Raw genomic sequence first — 21,572 nt, 5'->3', positions numbered from 1 at the left:
CTTGGCCAACTCAGCTCGGAGGTCTTTTATTTCCTCTTCTCTCTGCCCTAAGAGAAGTCTTAGGGAGTTCCTCTCATCAGTAACCCGTTGAAGGTCGGCCTCATATCGACGCAGCTCGTTTTGATACCGAGAACATGCTTCTCGATGAACTGGTGCTGCCTACAAATAAACAAGAAATGAAGTTAACGAAAAATAAACATAAAGGAAGTACCGGCAAAATAAAAAAACCTACCTGATTCAAAGTCTGCCGCACCCCGTGAAAAAGATCTGATTCATCACCAGTACCGGCAATGTCCTCGATACCGATAAACAGGTCACGAAATAGATCCTCTCCATCGTGAGGCCTGTCTAGATCGAGGGCCCCCAGAGCTTGGGCTTCCCGAATCACCCCAGCAGAAAAAGCGAGAAAGGTAGGCGAATCTTTGATTGCTGCTGCCCCAAATGAATCACAGGGAGCATTCTCTTCGGTTCGAAGAGACTCGAGGGCCCCTTCAGTCATATTCCCTGCCTGTTGGCTCCGATGAGATGCATCTTCGGTCTCTGATAATTCGGGTTTTTACCCAAATCTTTCTCCGATATATCATCAGTTCGAGGCAGAGCCTCGTGAAGCATCATCGATCCAGCTGCCGATGGGGCATCAGTGGTTCTCTTTGTTCGGGCCGCCAACGCGGACCCATCATTTTCTTCTTCATCTCCATCCCTTAGATGCAAAACTAATTCCATGGTCAAAGGAATGTCATTCTTGTTCGGCTTACGAGCCATCCTCTTTTTCGGTTCTGGGCTTTCGGGAACGGGGGCTCTTTTCCTTTTGTTTCCCTTCACCGGTTTTGGGACAGAGGCCAAGATTTCTTCCTCGTTGGACAAAGGCCTCAAAACCGCATCTTTACCCAAACCTGCGTATAGAAAATCCTAATAAAATATTTGAAAACCACCTCGTTCGAATTATCAAAAAGTATGAGAATGGGCTTACCATGATTTTTTGCCTCCCACCGACCCTTTGACAAATCACGCCATGAGCGCTCGGCGTATGTGGAGATCAAAACAAGAGCTCGTGCCCAGTTCTTAAGATCGGGAACTGCTCCGGGCATCCATGGGACTGCTATATCACAAAAGGGGGAGTGTCGATGAGAAAAGAAATAAAAAAACAAAATAGAAGTAACAACAGGATCACACTTGCATTTCATATTCCACTCCTCGAGAAAGGGCATCTTTTCAGCCAGAATCAGGTCCGAAATCCTCACTCGAATGAACCTGCCCATCCAACCCCAATCCATATCCTCGTCAATGCTTGAGAACAGAGCCTTGGTAGCCTGACGCTGAAGTTTTATTAACCCTCCTTGAAAAAGTTGAGGACGGTACAATCCGATAAGATGGTCGAGAGTGAACGACATCCCCTCGATTTTGCTCATAAAATATCGGATCAGGATAATGATCCGCCACAAAGAAGGATGGACTGGGCCTAGAGTTACCTGGTATTGCCGATAGAAGTCAATAATAATGGAATCAAGGGGACCTAAAGTGAAAGGCTAAGTATACACATTCAAAAATCCTTTCACGTAAGAAGTGATATCTTCGTCAGAGGTAGGAATTATTATTTCTTTTCACCCCAATTGCAATCCTTCCTTAGCTGTTTGAGGTGCTTTTCGGTTATCGAACACAGATAACTCGATACCGGTTCACACCGACCAGGGACCGATGAACCTTTATCGACCTTAAAATCTGAAGTAAGAACATACGCCCCGGGAACACACTCCTCAGGCCGTGGTTCTGCCGGTATCTCATCGGCGGCACACTGTGAAACTGATGCCTTCTCTTTCTGAGGAATGGTTTGTGATATTTTCGCCATTTTCAAATTCAAAGGTGAGGATTAGAAGAAAGTGACAAAAAATTGATAGAATTGAAGAGGGGCTTTTGGGAAATCACAAACTTGTGGGTGAATCAGAAAATTCGAAAAGGGACTTGGGAAGTTTTCGAATGGTAAGAGGAAGGGTTATTTATAGGCTTAAGCGATGGCGATTCAGTATCAGCGGTGGCCGACCACCGTCTAACATACATTAAATGCCTTGAAAGACTAAACCGACGGGACAGCTATCACATGCGTCATGATCGAGCCCGATGGGGACGTCAGATTATAATCCGATCGAGCCGTTAAAAAATCATATCATTTATCACCGCATTCTTCTTGAAAAACGAGGGGACTATCTGTATACGGTCGAAATAAATTTTGACTTTCGCATGTCCGATCGAATTCGAACGATGGTCGATCGAAATGAGACTCTGAAGATGGAACAAACAAGACTCAAACCTGAGGGGCCGACCCGCGTCGAGTTGGACATCATTTTCGAGCTCTAGTCCAAATCGAACTATGACGCAGAGTAAAGCTATTATGTTTGTGATCCAGAGACCGACCAACATTGACCCCGAACCAATTTGAGAGCCCGAGTCAGAATCGAGCTCGAGCCAAGATCAAGAGCTCGAGTCAGAATCGAGCTCAAACCAAGATCGAAGGCTCAAGGCAAGATCGAGCTCACAGACAAAAGCCGTTGCAATCCCACTAGCGAGAATCTTGGCAGAAATTGTTGAAAAAACTGGTTTATCATGGGTCTTCCACTTAGTATTTTTTATTATTATTATTATGCTTAAAGCAAGGTCCCTCTATTATAAAGGGCATGGTTATCATTTATCATGGCAGGTTTTTTCTGAAACTTACATTGTAATAAAAACGCTATATCCTTCTACAGTAAAGAATCGTTCTTTCAGATTTCTTAAATTGATTATATTTGTTGAGTCCTAAGATTCATTGTTCCTTACAATCTTATCTACTTCGCATTCTTTGCAATCCATATTTATATTTCTATTTATCCTTACAGTTTGTATTAAGTTACATCACATATCCTTGGAACTACGTATAAATTCAACTCTATCCGTTTTTCGGGTAAACACACTTATATAAAGCTTTTTAAAAAAGCAGCCCGGTGCACAAGGTATTTTGCGTTCACACAGGGTGCGGAGAAGGGCCACACTTCAAAGGTTGTGATGATGACAACCTATTCAAACGCAACCATTAGTGACTGCATTCACGGTTCGAATTTGTGACATATAAATCACACGAAGACAACTTTACTGTTGTTCTAAGACTCTCCCCTAATCTAATATAAGGCTTAACTGATAAAATCATATATTTCTTTGTTTAACCATTTGGTATCTACAATTCACTAAGTTGACTATCCCGTTTTGCACCATCCCCACTTCGAATAAGTTCGCAAAATTCTGAGGTGAATATTTGTTAAGAAAACAAACAATAACTATTCTGCTAGTCCTAAATTTGTGTGATATTCTTTGCAGGTTTAGATGTACTAAAAATAATGACACCATATATTCCAATTATATGTAACTTTTAAAGTTCTTTGCGCTTGCACTCCTAATCCACGTACTAATTGTTTTTTTATTTACTTTGCGCTTTATTCTTTTATTTTTTACGATTTATCCCTTAACTTACTTGTTTCTTTGCAAAACCAAAGATTCTAATTATTGATGGAAAAATTAGAAATTATAAACTATCTTAAGTGAAAATACGAAAACGAGGAATGGGAAGGGAGCAGGAAGTTTGCCCAGAGAAACAGCCGTAGTATAGCCTACTGCCTAGTTGCCTCATTAGGTACACAGAATTCTTAATTCTTTGCCTTAATTTGAGTGCCGGAATGAATTAATAAAGAACTTGGTTCTTTACCGTATTTCTTAAGCTTAAAGCAATAAAATTAACACAACGATTTTTACATGAAAAATTATCTGGCTCAAAAGGTACAAAAACCACGATCTACCACGTATGATTTTCAGCTCCAACTCCACTAAAACACTGAGCCAAAATGTATCAATTACAGAACTGTAATTAAATACTCTCCGGCACTCCTACAACTCCTATTTGATTCACAAGTTACTCTAACTTGTAAAGCAAAATACTCACTCCAACTCACTAATTATTTTTGACACTTGATTGCAACTCAATTACCTAAAACACATTCACTAGGCTGACTTGGGAAGAATACAATGCAAGTACTCAACACCAGTAAATAATTTATGACTCTTTACTTGATGTGCAAAAGGATCGTTTAGAAGTCCAAAGTCAATCATATTTAAACACGACTTGAGACCTTCTAGGAGTTATATTCAAAGTCAACTTCCTCTTTGATAGGACTCCTACTGTTCCAAGGATTCCACACGCTTTGGGACTTTAGTCTCTGACTGAATTATCCATATCGGTTTGAGCAACGACCCTTATCACTTATAGTAGCCATCGTCCATCAAACTCGGACCTGGGTAACTTTGAGACAAAGTTAATGTATTGGACAGACGTACAAGTATTACTCAAGAGGAGCAGATTCTTTCTCCCGAGGAGCAGATTCTTCAGACCAAGTTCTTCAGAACAGTTAAGCATCTATGTTGAGGACATGATTCTTTGAACATTTATTCATACATTGTTAATTATCAAAACTTCAATATTCAACAAAATTCCCTTTTTGATGATCACAAATTTTGTGCTTGGCAGAACCACAACATAACCAAATAATCACCTCAAACAACCAGATAATCACAATAAGCAACTATTGACAGATATGTATGTACAGAACAACTTCCAACCAACTTCCAACCTTATCTCTTTTGATTCCTTCCAACTCCCTAAATATATTTCTTTTCTCGTGATTAAATGATTACCATGATATCCTTTGGTCTGAGGTTATGGGTTATGTCGAATCCAGTAATTTTAGTCCAAACTCTTTATTTGTCTAGAAAAATTTATTAAAATATATAAATTATTAATTTAAAATTTAGTAACTTAAAAAAATTATAATTTCGAACCAATTAATTTCAAATCTTGGCTCCCGAAATGAATATGTTAAGGAATAAATCATTAATAATAAAATTATAGGGCACAAATCAAACGATTGTGCATATATTAACGCAAAATGCAAAGAGTTCTGACCTTTACAAATATTCAAATTATTCAGTTAATTCAGTTTTTAAGCATTAATATGACATTTCTAAACTAACTTTGAATCCATTATTTTGAAACTTTCTTCCATAACCCATTATATTATATGTGCAAATAAATCAAACTACCATCTTTAAACTTGTGTTGACTCAAATAAGGTTGTGTGAAATTGAACTAAAATGGTAATCTTTATTTGAATACTGGATGTGGATTTATGAATGCGAGAGAGATGAATATGTACCTAGTAATTAAAGTCGTCAGTGTGAAGATTGATATATACTTGTTACATCGAAGGCTGAGACGACACATGTTAGGGTGGATAATGCCCTTGCGGATGTCGAGATGATTATAAATTTTGACACATGACTGTCGATCAGTCAAAAATAATTATATCTGCTAGCTAAATATAAGGGTGGCAAATGAGCCGGGCCCGGTCCTAAGTGAGCTTCACGGGCCCAGTCCTAAATAGGCCGGTCCTATGCGGTCCCGGGTTTCGCGGGCTTATTGATGGAACCGTCTCGGGACCGGGACCGCGAACTAACGGTCCCGGGTTAAGTGGGCCGGTCCCGGGCCTAAACGGGCCCCAATTGACCTAAACGGGCCCAACCGAAACTTTCTATTTTTAATTTTTTTTTATATAGAAGTTAGAGAAAAAAAATAGTAATAAAGATATATAAGCTATATTCGATTTATATACTATATATACATCTTAAAAAATATATATATACATACTATATTATATATACATAGTATACATCTTAAAATATACTATATATACATCTTAAGATATACTATATATATAGAGTATAGTATAGTAGATCTTAAGATATATATACATCTTAAGATATATATACATCTTAAGATATATAAGCTATATATATATATATGGTAAGATGTATATATAGTATATCTTAAGATGTATACTATCGAATATAACTTATAAACTATTTATATATATATACACACACACACACACACACACTATACTATATATACATAGTATATTCGATATACTCGATATACATATATATATAAGCTTATATATATAATATACTATACTATATATACATCTTAAGATATATAAGCTATATTCGATTTATATACTATATATACATCTTAAGATATATATATATATATATATACACACACTATACTATATATACATAGTATATAAGTCATATTCGATAGTATACATCTTAAGATATACTATATATACATCTTAAGGTGTATATATATACACACACTATACTATATATACATCTTATATATACACACACTATACTATATATACATAACATATAAGTCATATTCGATAGTATACATCTTAAGATATATATAATATATATAGTAAGATGTATATATATATTATAGTATAGTATAGTATATATAGTATATCTTAAGATGTATATATAGTATATCGAATATAGCTTATATATCTTAAGTTGTATATATAGTATATATATACTATACTATACTATACTATACTATACTATATATAGATAGTATATAAGTCATATTCGATAGTATACATCTTAAGATATATATAATATATATAGTAAGATGTATATATATTATATTATAGTATAGTATAGTATATATAGTATATCTTAAGATGTATATATATCTTAAGATGTATATATAATATAGTATATATAGTATATCTTAAGATGTATATATAGTATATCGAATATGGCTTATATATCTTAAGTTGTATATAGTATATATATACTATACTATACTATACTATACTATATATACATAGTATATAAGTCATATTCGATAGTATACATCTTAAGATATATATAATATATATATAGTAAGATGTATATATATTATAGTATAGTATAGTATATATAGTATATCTTAAGATATATATATATCTTAAGATGTATATATAATATAGTATATATAGTATATCTTAAGATGTATATATAGTATATCGAATATAGCTTATATATCTTAAGTTGTATATATAGTATATATATACTATACTATACTATACTATAGTATATAAGCCATATTCGATAGTATACATCTTAAGATATACTATATATACATGTATATTTACTATATATACTATATATCTAGTATACTTAGTATATTTTAAGATGTATATATAGTATAGTATAGTATATATATAAGCTTATATATATATGTATATCGAATATAGCTTATATATCTAGTATACTTAGTATATCTTAAGATGTATATATAGTATAGTATATATATATAAGTTTATATATATATGTATATCGAATATAGCTTCTACTATATGTATAGCTTAAGATATATAAAAAGACAAAAATATTGTAAAGAGATATTCAAATCAATGCGTTATATTTTTATTATAGCATTAAAAATCATGGCAATATCTTTCTTAGTCTTCCTCCCCCATATGGAATGAGCACAACAAGGTGCTAATACCACCATTGAGAAGAAAAAGAAACTAATCAAGATGTGCCAAAATACAAGTTACATATTAATTTATATGGTATCTCTTACAAATTTCATAAATCCTTCAAGGTCCGGAGGAATGGTGGCGGAAATGAAGCTTGGTCATCACCGCTTCCAGGCGAAGCATCATCCTCCGCAAGTTCAGCTAGCATTTCTTTGTAAGCTTCGTCTACCTCTGGTTGTGATTCAGCAAGTCCAAAATTTTTTCTTTCCGAACGGATCCAATCTCTGAAAAGTACTGATTTTTCCAAGCTCTCCCTCATAGACGCTCTATAATCACCGAGTTGAAGTCTTGCTTGACTGAAAGCGCTCTCTGATGCCACTGTTGAAACTTGAATAGTTAAAATATCTCGGGCTATCCTTGAAAGAATCGGAAAGTATTTTTCTTTGTCCTTCCACCATTCCAAAATATTAAAGGAGCCGTCGGGATTCACTTCCTCAATTCCCTGTTACAAATAAACTTCAAGCTCATTTAGTTGTGAAAAATCACTAGTACTAGAACCTTGAGAACCCCTGAACCCTGCCCAAACACTAAGTGCTCTTACTCCCGCAGTTCTTTTAGATGATTGAGAACTAGAAGAAGAAGGAGTTGGAACATTTGGTCTAGCATGATCTAATGCAACTTGATAAGCATTATAAATAGTTTGAACATTTATTTTAATTGAGGCTATTGCATTCGGAAGTTTAGACAACTCCTCATCTTCAAGTGCTAAACCATTATAAACAGTTTCATACCAAAATTGAGGACCTCCTAATTTCATAGTAGGATTTAACAATGCAGCAATACCATAAATAGGGGGAATAGGGAAAAAATATTTTTTAAACTTTTTTCTCATAGAATCAATAGCAAGTTGATAAATTTCCCCACCCTCTGAAAAATGATCAAACAAATTTAAAAATTCTGCAATATAAACTAAACAGTTAGAAATAATAGGATAATATTACCCAGAAAATTTATTTATAGCAATATGAAATTTTTCTAAAAAATCTACAAGCATTTTAACATTAGCCCAATCCGTATTTGTAAGGTGCTCATCATCATCACTTACATGAGCATTAAACGTTGAGTTTATGGGGTTTCTATATTCATATGCAACAACTAAACTTTTATACATGTAATTCTATCTAGTTGGACAAGGTTTAGGAACCTTTCTTTCTCTTAGGCCAAATTCATCGCATCTTTTGAAATGTTCTCTAAGTCTACTTCTACGGTTTGAATAAAAAAGCCAATTAAGAGCCATTTTAACTTTTTCAATTTCAACATTTAAAATTCGCATACCATCACCCACAATTAAATGGTAAATATGACAAATACATCTAACATGAAAAATGTTACTAAATACAGGATTTAGTATAGTGGTAAGCAAGGCTACAACATTTATGTTACTAGTAGCATTATCCATTGAAACTGACATTATTTTATCACTAATGTAAAAATATCTACAAATATCCTCAATCGTGCTAGAAATAAACTGCCATGTGTGACGTGAATTAATTATTCTATAAGCAATAATGCGCTTTTGCATTATCCAATGCTCATCAATCCAATGACTGGTAACAGTAAGGTAATCACAGTCATTACCACTTCTACCAATATCAGTTGTAATAGCAAGACGATAATTTATATGAGTAAATAAATAGCGCAAATATTGTTCATATTCATGTTTATATTTATAAATATCACTCTTTACGGTTGTGCGAGGAAAACCTTTATAAGTAGGATTATAAATTTTTCTAATATAATGCACAAAGTGGGGGTTAGAAGGAAAACTATAGGGTAATCATGTAACAGTGAACATTTTTGCCAATTCTTCCCGATCTTTTTATGGATCATAATATAAAATACCACCGGTAACAATGTTAATTCCCGATTGAAATTGATTTGACCCGGTACTAAGGTCAGCCTGACTAGGTGCACTTATCCCCTCAGCCAAAGCTTTCATACGAAAATATCTAGCTTTATCTTGAGGGTGTACCAATATGTGTCTAGTCAAACTCCCCCCCCCGACTTCCAACATATTGAAAAACTAACTCTTTGTCACAAGTTTTACACTTAGCCCTATTTTTTTTCTCTTAGTTGAGTAAAAAATGGCCAAACAAGAGGTGTTTCTGCCCGTTTAGAAGGTTGTCTAGAAAAAGTAGGGACACTAATAGGAGGATCAGACGAGGGATCATCTAGATTATTATTAGTTGGGTTAACTTCAGGAGCAGGACTAGTGGGTATATCATCATCCAGTTGCGTTTCATCAAAATCTATTTCTTCATCATCATTTTCATCAATAGTTGGATTACCATAAAGAGCATTCATTTATTCATGGTTTAATTGTTCACTGGGTGCAATATTATGGCAAAATTAACTCTCGATAAATTGTAATAAACTATTATCGCTATCAAGAATAGGAGGTGTAGGACGGGTAACATGTTTGGGTCGGGGAGCCGGGGGAAGTGGAGGAGGAACATATTGGCCACTAGATTCACCACTCTTCGATTTTTCCTTATTTTTACTAAACATATTTTTTAAGAAATAAGCCATCTTAATTAATCAAGCAAAGTAAATAAAACAAACAAAATTATAATATTAAAACTTAAGAGTTGGAACGAGTTTACCGAATTGACGAACAACTTGTTAGAAATTGATTATCGTTGAAGACTTCAATTCACCAACTTCACAATTATTTCACAAATTGTAACAATAAAGTAAGCAATAGTAGCAATTATAGAAGTAAATTAGAGAGAGATTGTGATAGATTAATGATTTTGTAAGAAAAAATAAAATAATGATGGGGTATTTATAGTTGAAAATAGGAAAAAAGTGTAATTATAAAAAGTTTGGGATTAAAACAAAGTTGGGGGGGTTAAATGGTTTTTTATAAATTGACAGCCCAACGGCTATTTTTGACAGCCCAACAGCTATTTTTTTTTAAATTAAAAAATAGCCGTTGGGACCGTTTGGCCCGCTAAGGGACCGGGCCGGTCCCGGGCCCTGACGGGCCAAACAGTCTCGGGCCTGACGGGCCTAAATCATAGGACCGGCCCACGAGACCAGACCAGGCCCGCTAAAACCGGACCAAACGGTCCCGACCCGTTTAGCCCGTTTGCCCTGCGGTCCCGGGCCGGTCCCGGGCCTGGACCGGCCCACTTGCCAGCCTTAGCTAAATATGTAAAATATATGTATAATTATATCGGTAGGGCGAGTCCTAGCCCATAATTGATTGAATCCATGACTTGAACATTTTTTCATTTCACGTCAGGTCGTAGAGTGTATAAGATGATTTGTATACCAAATATGGAACTTATTAGCACAAACTAGATGGAGCACTTATTCAATAATGCCATAGGTAGACAAGTTAACTCCTAACCTCGGCGTGAGAAAGTTAATTGTATGCTTTAACATTAAGGAAATGCACTGATCAGTTTTTCCAATTACATAAACAGAAAAGGAAAATGGTAATGCGGAGCAGAGATAAATGGCTTTCGGTCTTTATTTATAGTTGCCAATTTTTTTTTTTAATTAAAAGTGTTTTCTTGCCAAAATCAAAGTGTTTGGTCAAACTTTTTAAAGGAGAAAAAATACTTTTGATTAAAAGCAGAAAAAAATAATTTCTCTTCAAAAAAATATATTTTTTTAAAAAGTACTTTTGAGAAATTAATTGTAGATCAAAAGTACTTTTTAAATTAATTAATTAAACATAAATTATTTTTCATCAAAATTACTTTTTAAAAAAGCATTTTTCAAAATATTAAAAGTTTGGCCAAGCTACTGTTATTATTTTAGTTGTGGGGACGATTTCAATTTTATTTTCTTTAGGGTGACCGCAAAACCTCTCTTTCTGACTCTCAGTACATGTCTTGGGCCAATAAATTATAGGGACTGAGGCTGCTGGTCTCCACTAGTCTCACTTTAATTTGCCTACCATTATTTCAATTATAATATGATTATAAATTTTTGTTTACACTTGTTGTATAGCATATACATATCTCACTCTTTGATAGTTTCGCTTCAGTCTTCTGGGTAATTTAGGTATCTTGCTTCACAAAGTATGATTGATGGCTAGATCTAGAGCAAGAATTTGAAGTTTATTGTTTCTAAATGTGCCACATATTTAGCTCGTCATAGTTATAGGTTCCGCAATTAAATATTTATAGATATTTAATGAATTATCTATTACAAATATAGGGTATAAGCAAAAAGTATTAAATTTGTCTGAACTCCGCCCCTGTTGACGGGATTAAATTTTATATACATATGGTCATTCAACTTTAGTTAATACACCAAAGTTACCGAATTATTTTCTGTAACAAAAAAGTCACTACCTTTGATTAATATTACAAAATGTACTAAATAATCCTTTGTAATAAAAAAAGTTATTCAATTTTGCTCAAATGTCACAAAAATAATATTATGTTCACTATGATCGTGTCTGTTTGTCTTTTTTTAGTTTATGCAAAATTAAATGACTTTTTAATTATAAATCTACTACTAAGCGACTTTTTTCATTACAAAAAGTAGTTTAGTAATGAATGACATCCAAAATATTATCTTATGGTTCATACACCCTCCTGTGTAGTTTCTCAAATTCCAAAACATTACTATCTTCTTCTTTCAGATTACCATTTCAAGTTTAGTGTAAGCACTTTATCTAATCTGACCGATTGTGTAAATAGATTTAGACCATCATAAAAGTTAAGTAAAAAGAAAAAATTAAGAAAAAAGAGAGAAGGAATTAAATATACACGTGGAAGAGAGATTAACTAAATAAGATAGAAGTTCTATATATCAAGTCTCAAGATTGGATTGTAATACCAACCAACCGCCAAAGTTTCGTTACAAGACTCGAATAAAAAAGAAACAGACAACAGATACATAGTAATGGATTCACAAGCAGGATCAAAAACTCGATCCATCTTCTTATTATGATTTCGCTACTTCCAAATTTGTTCGTAGAAAAACTGATCTTTCATCAACCTCACTGGACCCTGCATGGCTGCACATATCGCCAAATATAACCAACATTAATCACGAACGATTATAACTAACGGGTTATTACTCTATTTTTCAAGCTAACATATCAAACTGGTATGAAAACACTATTAGAAATTCGGGCCAAACCGAATTCGGTCTGTCGTTATTTCAAAATATTTTAATTTTCAATTTTTTTTATGAAACCGATCAATTTCGGTCTTTTTTTGGCGCAAAAATGCGGCAAACTATTTTGGCGTCCCGCAAAATTTATTTTTTAAGAAACCGACCAACTTTGATCGGTTTTTCATATAAAATAAATTAAAACTAATATTCAAAAAACCGACCGAAATTGGTCGGTTATTTCAGTCGGTGATTTTAAAAAACCGACCGACTTCGGTCGGTAATTTTATATTTTTAATAAAACTGACTGAAATCGGTTGGTTATTTTCGCGCGAAAATACAATTAAAGAGTACAAATAAAATAAAAGATAGTCTTAAACCACAGAGGCAGATCTAGGATTTGAAGGTTCCGGGTGCCATATTATTTTATACATAAATTTACTATTATTTATACTGTCCAAATGGGATAAATATTTAGTCGGTTTGATCAAATTTGTGTTTCGGTTCGAGCTATTCATCTTTTCCATTTATATAGATAAATATATCGAACGAAAAAAAATAATGACAACTTAGTGCACATCATAAAATTTTCAGCAGTAATACCAATATCATAAAATTTCTTCTACATGAAAAGTACAAAAAGACAACCATTTCTTTCATTTTCTGACAATTGAAAATATCTTCCAATTAACAAAATACTACCATAATAAGTTGGTCACTACAACTAATAAGTAAGACATACATAATTCTTTTATCCTTGGGTAAACAAAAACATACATGAAGATCATTTATTTACAACTGTCCTCGACGAATTTTCATATTTTGAAAACGGTCAATAATAGCATCATTACTTACCTTTTCAAATGCTTCACGTTCTATGTAAAAAATTAAACAATTATTTAAATATTGATCACCAATGCTATTTCGCACTTCATTTTTTATCTGCTTCATGGATGAAAATACTCTCTCCACATTTGCAGTAGCAACATGTAAATCAAAGTCAACTTCACGAGTAAATAAACAAGTGCATAAGTCTCCACAAGATTTGCTTCAACCAATGCTTTTGCTAAATCTCTAATTCCTTGCAAGTTGGAGAACTTGGGATCATCCCCTCGCATATGAATTTTGAAGGTATCGAGTTGATAACTCAAATCCCGAAGCTGGAATTTATCAAATTCATTTGGATAACATTTTGCCAGTGTCATTATTCTATCCTTATCAAAATTAGCAAAGGAATTAACTGGACTCAAGCTAGCCATCCCAAGAAGCAAATCATTACTTACTACATCAAAACGTTCATTAAGCTCTTGAAGTTGCACATCAATCACAACACAAAAGATTTCAACACGCAAGTGATGTGAGTAACAAACATTAGACTTACGCTTGGACTTTCCGGGAAAGTAAGACTCATCCATCTTCGGAATCAAAATATCATGCCTATCACAAAATGAGGAAACATCATCCAATAGAGATTTCTATCCAGTTTCCCTCATATCTTGCAACCTTTTCTTTGTAATGTCAAGAAACACCACGGCATTAACAATATCTTGATCCTTTTTTTTGTAAAATCTTGCTCAATTCATTTGACATGGCCAACACTTTCACCATCAAATGAAGCACGAAAATAAATTTGAATGTTCTAATCTTACCCAAAAGATACTCTGCTTGATTTCTTTTATGTGAGGTAGAACATTCATACTCAATCAATTTAAGCACACAAACAATAGAAGAGAAAATAGCAATAAAGTTATCCAATATTTTAAAATGGGATCCCCAACGAGTATCACCTGCTTGATTTAATCATCGGCTAATATACCAAAGTAATCTCCATTCAAGTCTTCAATTATAGATTTCAATGTTTCTTTTGCACAAGCATTGACAATATCCTTTTGAATCATAGGACAAGTTAAAGTATCATTTTGTGGAGCATTTTCTAATATTACTTTTTCCACATCCGGATACTTGTCCCCATGTCACCGCAAAAAGCTTAGAAATAAGCCTTGATTTGTTGAATATTCACTTTCGTCATGACCTCGGAAAGGTAATCCATGATGCAAGAGAAGTCTTACAACATCAATTGAGGCTTCCAAGCGCATTCGGTACTCACTTTTTACCTTCTCTGAATGCTTGTCTAAAACAACTTGAATTGATTGATGATGATTTGACAAATCTAGCATCTTGTTGAAACATTTATTATGGACACTACTAATCTTACCGACATGCAAACGGAACCTTTCAAAAGCCTTATTCCAAGCCCTAAAATCACTTTTTATAAAACATTCACCCGCACTTCCATGAACGCATTCATTTTTGAACAAATAACAACATAGACAATATGCGGCATCATTTTTCACACTATACTCCAACCATCTTGAAAATGAACTTTTGAACCAACTTGGTTTAAATTGGCGCATTCTCCCTCCTATTGTAGTTTTAGGAAATTGATGATTGGTAGGTTGACAAGGCCCATTTTGAATGTAATATCTCCTCACCTCATCTCGTAATCGAGGGCTATAATTAGCAATGTGTATTCTTTCTCCTGGGTCGGTGCTAAATGATTCTGAGTCAAGCTCGTCGATAAGATGAGAAAGATTGACATTCGCACGAATTTCTGGAGGTATCGCCTGACTCAATAATTGCACACTAGAACTTGGTTGAGAATAATTCATCTTTACGATAAATTTATCCATCTCAATCTTTCCTACAAAACAAATGTTCAATCCAACTCATAATTAATTTAAGGATGTCATATACATTTTTGGTATAAATTTTAATTAAGACTGAAAAAATCTAAACAACAAAATACTTTAAAAACTTATCTGATCATGATACACATCATCTTAGCATATGTTTACACAAAAATCATGCAAAAGCTAAATAGCTAATACAATCAGAGATTCAAGGGAATAATATGCACAATAACACAATAAACTATAAATTAAAGATTGGAACAGAGAAAAAAAATTAAATCTGAATTGAATAAAAGGAAAACAAGGGAGAGAATGAAAGGGTCAAAGGGGTTTAGTAACTTATAAGTCTATACTATAATACTATTAAATATTAACTATACCACCAAAAAATTTATTTTCAGGAAAACCCAACATAAAAAAAACAAAAAAAAAAATAAGAGAATAAGAGAGATTTACAGTCACATTACAAAGCAGTGGTGCAGCAACAAGGTGAGGTGCAATGAAAAAACACCAAACGGTGGTGGCCAACCGCCGGTGAGTGGCGGACTGAAAAACTGAAAATTCAAGAGTCCCCAAGTTTGGGGCAGCAACACCGTAGAAAAGAAGGGTTTTGGGTGGGAAGAGTTTTTGGGGGAAATAAGGGAGCTTTTGTATTTTAATTGATAAAGAAAGCAATAGAAAAGTCAAAAAGTATATAATAAAGTAAAACAAAGAATAAATAAGAGAGAAAACAAGTGAAGTGTCGTACACCTCACATTAATTGTCCAATAGTACACTAATAAAAGTTCCAAAATTTTTATGTGTTGCACAGGTTTTCGAACTTCCGCTACTAGAGAGATATTTTCGGGTCTTTACGATTGGCACCCAATGGCTGTTTTGTTCATTAGGGTGCCATTTTATTATATGTACAATATTTCTTCTACAGATATAGATATATACACAAAGTTCCGATTGAGGTCTACGGGTGCCGGCGCACCCCCTCGGCTCTATGTAGATCCGTCTCTGTTAAACCACAATGTACCAATGGTGTAGTGGTAGAATAATATCCTGCCACAGTACAGACTCCGATACGATTCCCAGACGATGCATTTTTTAATTACATAATTAAAAATACCGACCGACTTCGGTCGGTTTTTTCGGCAGTTTTTTCTTTTTTGGTTGCTTGTGAAATTTTATTGATCGACCGACATCGGTCGAAAATTTCAACCGAATTCGGTCGCTATTTATTACCTACCAGCCTAATTTCGACGAATTAAAGTCAGTCGAAAATCGGTCGATTTTTCCAATTTTCCGACCGATTATGGTCGATATTTTCTGGAGGGTTTTAGGTAGTTTTCTAGCGATGAAAGTTACATATTATTGTAAATCGTTTAATCGGATAGTGTAAAAGATAAGTACATGAATTAATGTACCTGGAGCAGTCAGTAGAGGGACTGATCTTGTAGGGAATGTTAACGCCACAAGCACTAGGGAGTCCAGCAACTTTACCTATATTAGTTCCCGTAATAGCATTAGCAGCTGATTTCAGGCAAGTGCAAGCAGTCTTTCGGTCCACTGGGGTGCGAGCTGCACCCAACAGACCTTTAACGCCGCCACAACAACTCCCCAAAGGGCCGCGGCACTGCAGATAAGGGAGGCAAGGAGCCAGGCCAGACTGAACCTGGCCGCAGCTCAGTGGCCAGTGCCTCTGGATGGGGTTCGACCAGTGGTGGGCCCAAGATTTTGTGCAAGCGGATTCAATCTTAGAAATACATAACTTTAGTCGTAAAATAGTAGTTGTCAAGTGTGTTCAAATAAAATATTTATACAAAATTTATGCAACTTTAATCGTAATTTATACATATACATAGTATTATTTTTTGACGAAGCAGGTTCAGTTGAACTCGCTTTCCACCATGTGTGTCCGCCATTGGGTTCGACCACCACCATGCAGAGTAGCACAAAGCACGCAATCTTGCCAACCATTTCCATTCTTAAAAAGATAGAGAAGATAAAACAAGAGTGTGTAGTGTGAGGATTCAAAGTAGTACAAATATTTTTGCTCGAGTGTTGGGTACATAAGCTAGTGAGAACTTTTGGGTATTTATAGAGGAAATTGGAAATAGATTAATGGCCGGCCAATGGAGGATTGAGAGAATTAGTTGGCAGTTGAGTTATATACTTATATTCAACGAGGGTACTTAATTAGGGAGGTGCCGCTGGCTATGTAAAGTCAAATTTAGCTCTTACGTGTTTGACTTTTAATGAACTACGCTAGGATTTAGGCACTCTGGAAATCGACACTTAAAAAAGACCGTGGTCCAAATCCTAGCATTCCTTACTTTTGATTTTGAGTTAATAAATAAGTTTAGAAGATTAGAGCAACTATACTGTGGCATATATATTTGCTCTGGTTGTAGTGTCCATATCAAAGACAAGTGAGTTTGGTTCTATAACTGCACTAGTGGCAGAAAAAGTATATTTGATTATCATGGCTAATTAGACAAATGAGGACCAACAAAAGAGAATGATTAGTGTGAAGAAAAAGAAAAAAAATAGGTTATCTACTTATCTTGTTGTATACGTCTGTCTTTAGCACTTCAGTAGCTAATTAGGCAATAACGGTTCAGAGATGGAAACCAACATCATTTAGCAGTACACAGAATACGTTATTATTAAACTCAAAATATAACAGTGAAATGAGTTAAGCAATTCAGTAAACGATTTTAGGTGGAGTTTGTATTTTTAGCAGAAGAGTGCTTAATCAATAATGTTTTTGCAAAACAAGTAAACTTTTTATGGAAGGTCAAAATTTTAAAACTTTTTGCAAGAAATTCTTGGAAGCTAAAAATATCCATATGAACAAATTTCGAACCCTCGAATGGCTGTTATAGAATTTAAAATTCTAACCCGTAAAGTTTAAATCCTAGAGTCTGCTTCTCCTGCCTACTCCTACTGATCATCTTATTGTTGATTATGTCTGAATTCACGAGCAGGGCTAGGACTCAAAGAAATAAAGTTTCCAACGAAAAGCTCAAAATGATGCTCTTTGCCAACTTTCTGTATAAAATATTCTGCCCCAACCAATGCATTATATTACTTTCACTTCACTCCAAAAAATAACCCTCTAAAAACTCTCATGTTTCATCATTCTGTTGCACTTACATTTATCCCTCCAATCACTTTGCCTTGCTTCATTTTGCAGTTAAGCTTTTCTCTGCTTCTCCATTGTGAATTAGTGCATATCCATCCTTTCAACATGGGATGGACAAAATCTGCCAAAAGAAAACTCTCTTTTCCCATAATCACAGCCATTATCTGTACTTTAACCTTCATTTTTCTGTTGTACACTGAGAGGATTAGTACTATTTCTTATGGCTCTATTTTGAGGTTTAAGCCTTGTCCCAAAAGAAATTCTGCAGGTGTGCACCAGCTTGTCGATCTCAATTGCTTTTGTTATACTTTTTTGTCGTGCTGATATATTTTTTCTTTCTTGGCTTATTAGATGATAGAGAATTGCAGAGCGATCAACTAGACAATCCAACAGACGAGAGTCTTGATTTTGATCCTGATGAATGCAGTGTCACACATGGGAAATGGGTTTTTAATACTTCAATTAAGCCATTGTATTCAGACATGACTTGTCCTTTTATTGATAAACAATATTCTTGTATTAAGAATGGCCGAAACGATTCAGATTATCGATACTGGGAATGGCAGCCTGATGACTGCATGTTGCCAAGGTTAGCAAGTTACTTAAAATATCAATTTCAGTTTTCTGTTTCTGTAAGTAAATTACCATATTGCAAAATGAAAGAAATAGTAGGATTCTTGATTCTTGTTTCAACACGGTCCAGAAGCATGCATACTTGCACAAGTGAACTCAGGATTTAAAGTCAGTGGGTTCAGAATGAGTGTGATCTTATTATGTGTTACATTTAAAACTTATTTTTTTTCTGTATGTATACATAATTCGAGCTAAAAGCAATCAGTTCAGTTAAAGCAACATGGGTCGCCCTAGATCTGCCTCTGCTTAATGATGAAAGGTAGTTTTGTGAAATTATCAATATTCAGGTTTGATCCTGAGATTGCCCTCAGAAAGCTTCGAGGAAAGAGACTAATGTTTGTAGGGGATTCACTACAGAGAAATCAATGGGAGTCTTTTGTGTGTTTGATTGAATCTGTAATCCCAAAAGGCAAGAAATCCATGAAACGTGGCCACGTTCACTCTGTATTCAAAGCTAAGGTAAATCACCATATAACTCAAACTATATATAAACCTTGTATGTTTGAAGAATTAGCTTGAAAGTTTGAAAATCTGCTTAATTTGGCAGGAATATGATGCTACAATTGAGTTCTATTGGGCTCCATTCTTGGTCGAGTCTAACACAGATATTCCTATCAAAAGTGATCCAAAGCAGAGAATAATTAAAGTGGACTCAATTGCCCAACGTGCCAAGCATTGGTTAGGAGCAGACATCCTTGTTTTCAATACTTATGTTTGGTGGATGAGCGGACTCAAGACCAAGGCACTGTAAGTTCTTCAATTATAACAGCGGAGCCACAAATTTTAATAAGAAGATTCAAAAAAATATTGAGTTGAACAGGCAACCTAAATCATTTTTTGAGCTACCCTACCACTAAACTAAAAGTTTCCATTGCGGCAAGTGAATTCAACAATTTTTTATATATATAAAAGAAAATCTTTTCACTTATATGCACCGTATAAGTTTTCGAAGAAAATGGATTAAATTGAATCCTTCAGACCATGTAGCGCTCGTCTCTGTATAGAAGAATTTCTACATGGCTTTGCATATAACGCTTTTAAATTGATCAAAAAATACAGATGGGGCGAATTCGAAAATGGAGAAGAAGGTTATGAAGAATTAGATACAACAGTTTCTTATAGAGTAGCATTAAGAACATGGGCAAATTGGATTGATTCAACAGTTGATCCTAAAAAAACACGAGTCTTTTTCACTACTATGTCTCCTTCACACCAAAAGTAAGTTATCATAGCAAACAAACATAGTTATTTTCTAGTGGAACATAAACTAACTCAAGCATTTTTATACATATTTTCAGAAACAAAGAATGGGGGAACATAAATGGGATCAGGTGCTACAATGAGACAAGACCAGTAATGAAGAAGGGACACTGGGGAACTGGTTCAAACAAAGAGATGATGAATGTTGTGGCCAATGTCATGGGAAGAATGAAAGTTCCTGTTACTGTTTTGAATATCACACAATTATCTGAGTATAGAATTGATGCACATACATCAATATATGGTGAATTGCGAGGCAAATTGTTAACAGCTGAGCAAAGAGCTAATCCTTTACATTTTGCGGATTGCATACATTGGTGTTTGCCTGGAGTTCCTGATACTTGGAATCAGTTACTTTTTGCATATTTGTAGCCCCAAATTATAATGCTAAACAGACCGAAAATGATTCTTTGTAAAGTTTTTCACCCCATAAACCAACAACACATGCAAATTACATGCAAGTATGTAACCACGCTGGTTGAACTATGTAAAGTGAATCAATTGCCAGAGTGATTTCTTCCATAATTAACTTTATAATATGGATGTTTGGAGTTGTATTGTCTCAATTTGGCTTAATAAAGACATTCCAAGTTACTTACCTAGACTTGGATTGAGATGAGCTTAAATGGAGCGACATGGACTGTGAGGATACATATTGTTAATGGCCTAACACCAACTCAATTGGGATCTAGTGTTTTTGCATGTAGTTTATTGTTTGGGTCGATATGATGATTAACATATATATATGGTTCACAAGGAGAAAGGGTTTTGTTGAAATATTGAATCTTAGCTTGAAAGCTTATGAAGAGTACCATATGGAGTGTAAAATTTAATTAGAATAGAATGGGATATTGTTTTTATATATCGATAATGAAAGATTTGTACATTATTAATATAATCTAGGGTGAATGACATAGTTACCCACAAAAATAAAACTATTTACCCTTATCTACCCATTTATTTTTCTACCCATCAAACTAATTACATTTCCTACCCTTTTGTGGGGAATTTTCTCCAATTCTTGTTTTATTTCTATGCTTCTTTTCTTTTTTCCTTTTTTTCTTTCTTTTCTCCTTTTCTTTTTTTCTCGTTTTCTTCTTATTTATTTTTCTCTTTTATTCATTTATTTTTGCTCAAATCATATTATTGTTATTTTTACCATAACTTATTTCACACTCAAATTTGACTTCTTCTTTATTTTTATTTTTTTATATTTATTTTCTTTATTTCTTGTTCCTTTTCTAATTCCACGTGATTGCCATGTAAACCTTGATCTCCTTCCCTACAAATATCAGTACACACTCTACCATTAACAGTAACACAACCTGT

General features: G+C 34.3%; 2 protein-coding genes and 1 long non-coding RNA gene across 7 annotated transcripts; 1 reads left to right on the top strand and 2 right to left on the bottom strand.

Moving 5' to 3' along the window:
* Positions 1 to 12,294: 12,294 nt before the first annotated feature.
* On the bottom strand, positions 12,295 to 17,258 carry LOC104089394 (non-specific lipid-transfer protein 2-like). Its single transcript, XM_070187767.1, has 3 exons — positions 17,112 to 17,258; positions 16,630 to 16,887; positions 12,295 to 12,421 (listed from the first exon to the last, which is right to left on the bottom strand). The coding sequence occupies exons 1-3, from the start codon at positions 17,186 to 17,188 to the stop codon at positions 12,412 to 12,414; spliced, it is 345 nt and encodes a 114-aa protein (XP_070043868.1). The 5' UTR covers positions 17,189 to 17,258; the 3' UTR covers positions 12,295 to 12,411.
* Positions 13,253 to 16,621, bottom strand: LOC108943925 (uncharacterized). 2 transcript variants are annotated; one of them, XR_011411772.1, is made up of 2 exons: positions 15,674 to 16,621; positions 13,253 to 15,228 (listed from the first exon to the last, which is right to left on the bottom strand). It is a non-coding gene; the product is annotated as an uncharacterized lncRNA (long non-coding RNA). The 2 variants fall into 2 exon arrangements; XR_011411773.1 differs by having other exon boundaries at positions 15,685 to 16,621.
* A 1,008-nt stretch (positions 17,259 to 18,266) lies between the features above and the next one.
* LOC104089377 (protein trichome birefringence-like 3) lies at positions 18,267 to 20,780 on the top strand. 4 transcript variants are annotated; one of them, XM_009594249.4, is made up of 6 exons: positions 18,307 to 18,618; positions 18,702 to 18,939; positions 19,247 to 19,442; positions 19,531 to 19,730; positions 20,043 to 20,201; positions 20,282 to 20,780. In XM_009594249.4, exons 1-6 carry the CDS (start codon positions 18,336 to 18,338, stop codon positions 20,613 to 20,615), a joined length of 1,410 nt encoding a protein of 469 aa, XP_009592544.1. In that variant the 5' UTR covers positions 18,307 to 18,335; the 3' UTR covers positions 20,616 to 20,780. The 4 variants fall into 4 exon arrangements, with proteins under 4 accessions (XP_070043799.1, XP_009592561.1, XP_009592544.1 ...); XM_009594257.4 differs by having other exon boundaries at positions 18,309 to 18,618; positions 19,271 to 19,442; XM_070187698.1 differs by lacking the exon at positions 20,043 to 20,201 and having other exon boundaries at positions 18,267 to 18,618; positions 19,271 to 19,442.
* The last annotated feature ends 792 nt before the right edge of the window (positions 20,781 to 21,572 follow it).

The sequence above is a fragment of the Nicotiana tomentosiformis genome, chromosome 10 (genome assembly GCF_000390325.3).
Source record: "Nicotiana tomentosiformis chromosome 10, ASM39032v3, whole genome shotgun sequence".
In the NCBI taxonomy this organism is placed as follows: domain Eukaryota; kingdom Viridiplantae; phylum Streptophyta; class Magnoliopsida; order Solanales; family Solanaceae; genus Nicotiana; species Nicotiana tomentosiformis.
This window is presented reverse-complemented; position numbering and strand designations above follow the sequence as displayed.

Bases quoted from the DNA above. Each gene is read 5' to 3' on its own strand.
- LOC104089377 (XM_009594249.4), top strand. From the start codon at position 18,336: ATGTTTCATCATTCTGTTGCACTTACATTTATCCCTCCAATCACTTTG. The intron at 18,940-19,246 runs GTTAGCAAGTTA...GATGAAAGGTAG, and splicing joins GATGACTGCATGTTGCCAAG to TTTTGTGAAATTATCAATAT. The intron at 20,202-20,281 runs GTAAGTTATCAT...ACATATTTTCAG, and splicing joins ATGTCTCCTTCACACCAAAA to AAACAAAGAATGGGGGAACA.
- LOC104089394 (XM_070187767.1), bottom strand. From the start codon at position 17,188: ATGGAAATGGTTGGCAAGATTGCGTGCTTTGTGCTACTCTGCATGGTG. The intron at 16,888-17,111 runs GTGGAAAGCGAG...CTGGCCACTGAG, and splicing joins CCCAATGGCGGACACACATG to CTGCGGCCAGGTTCAGTCTG.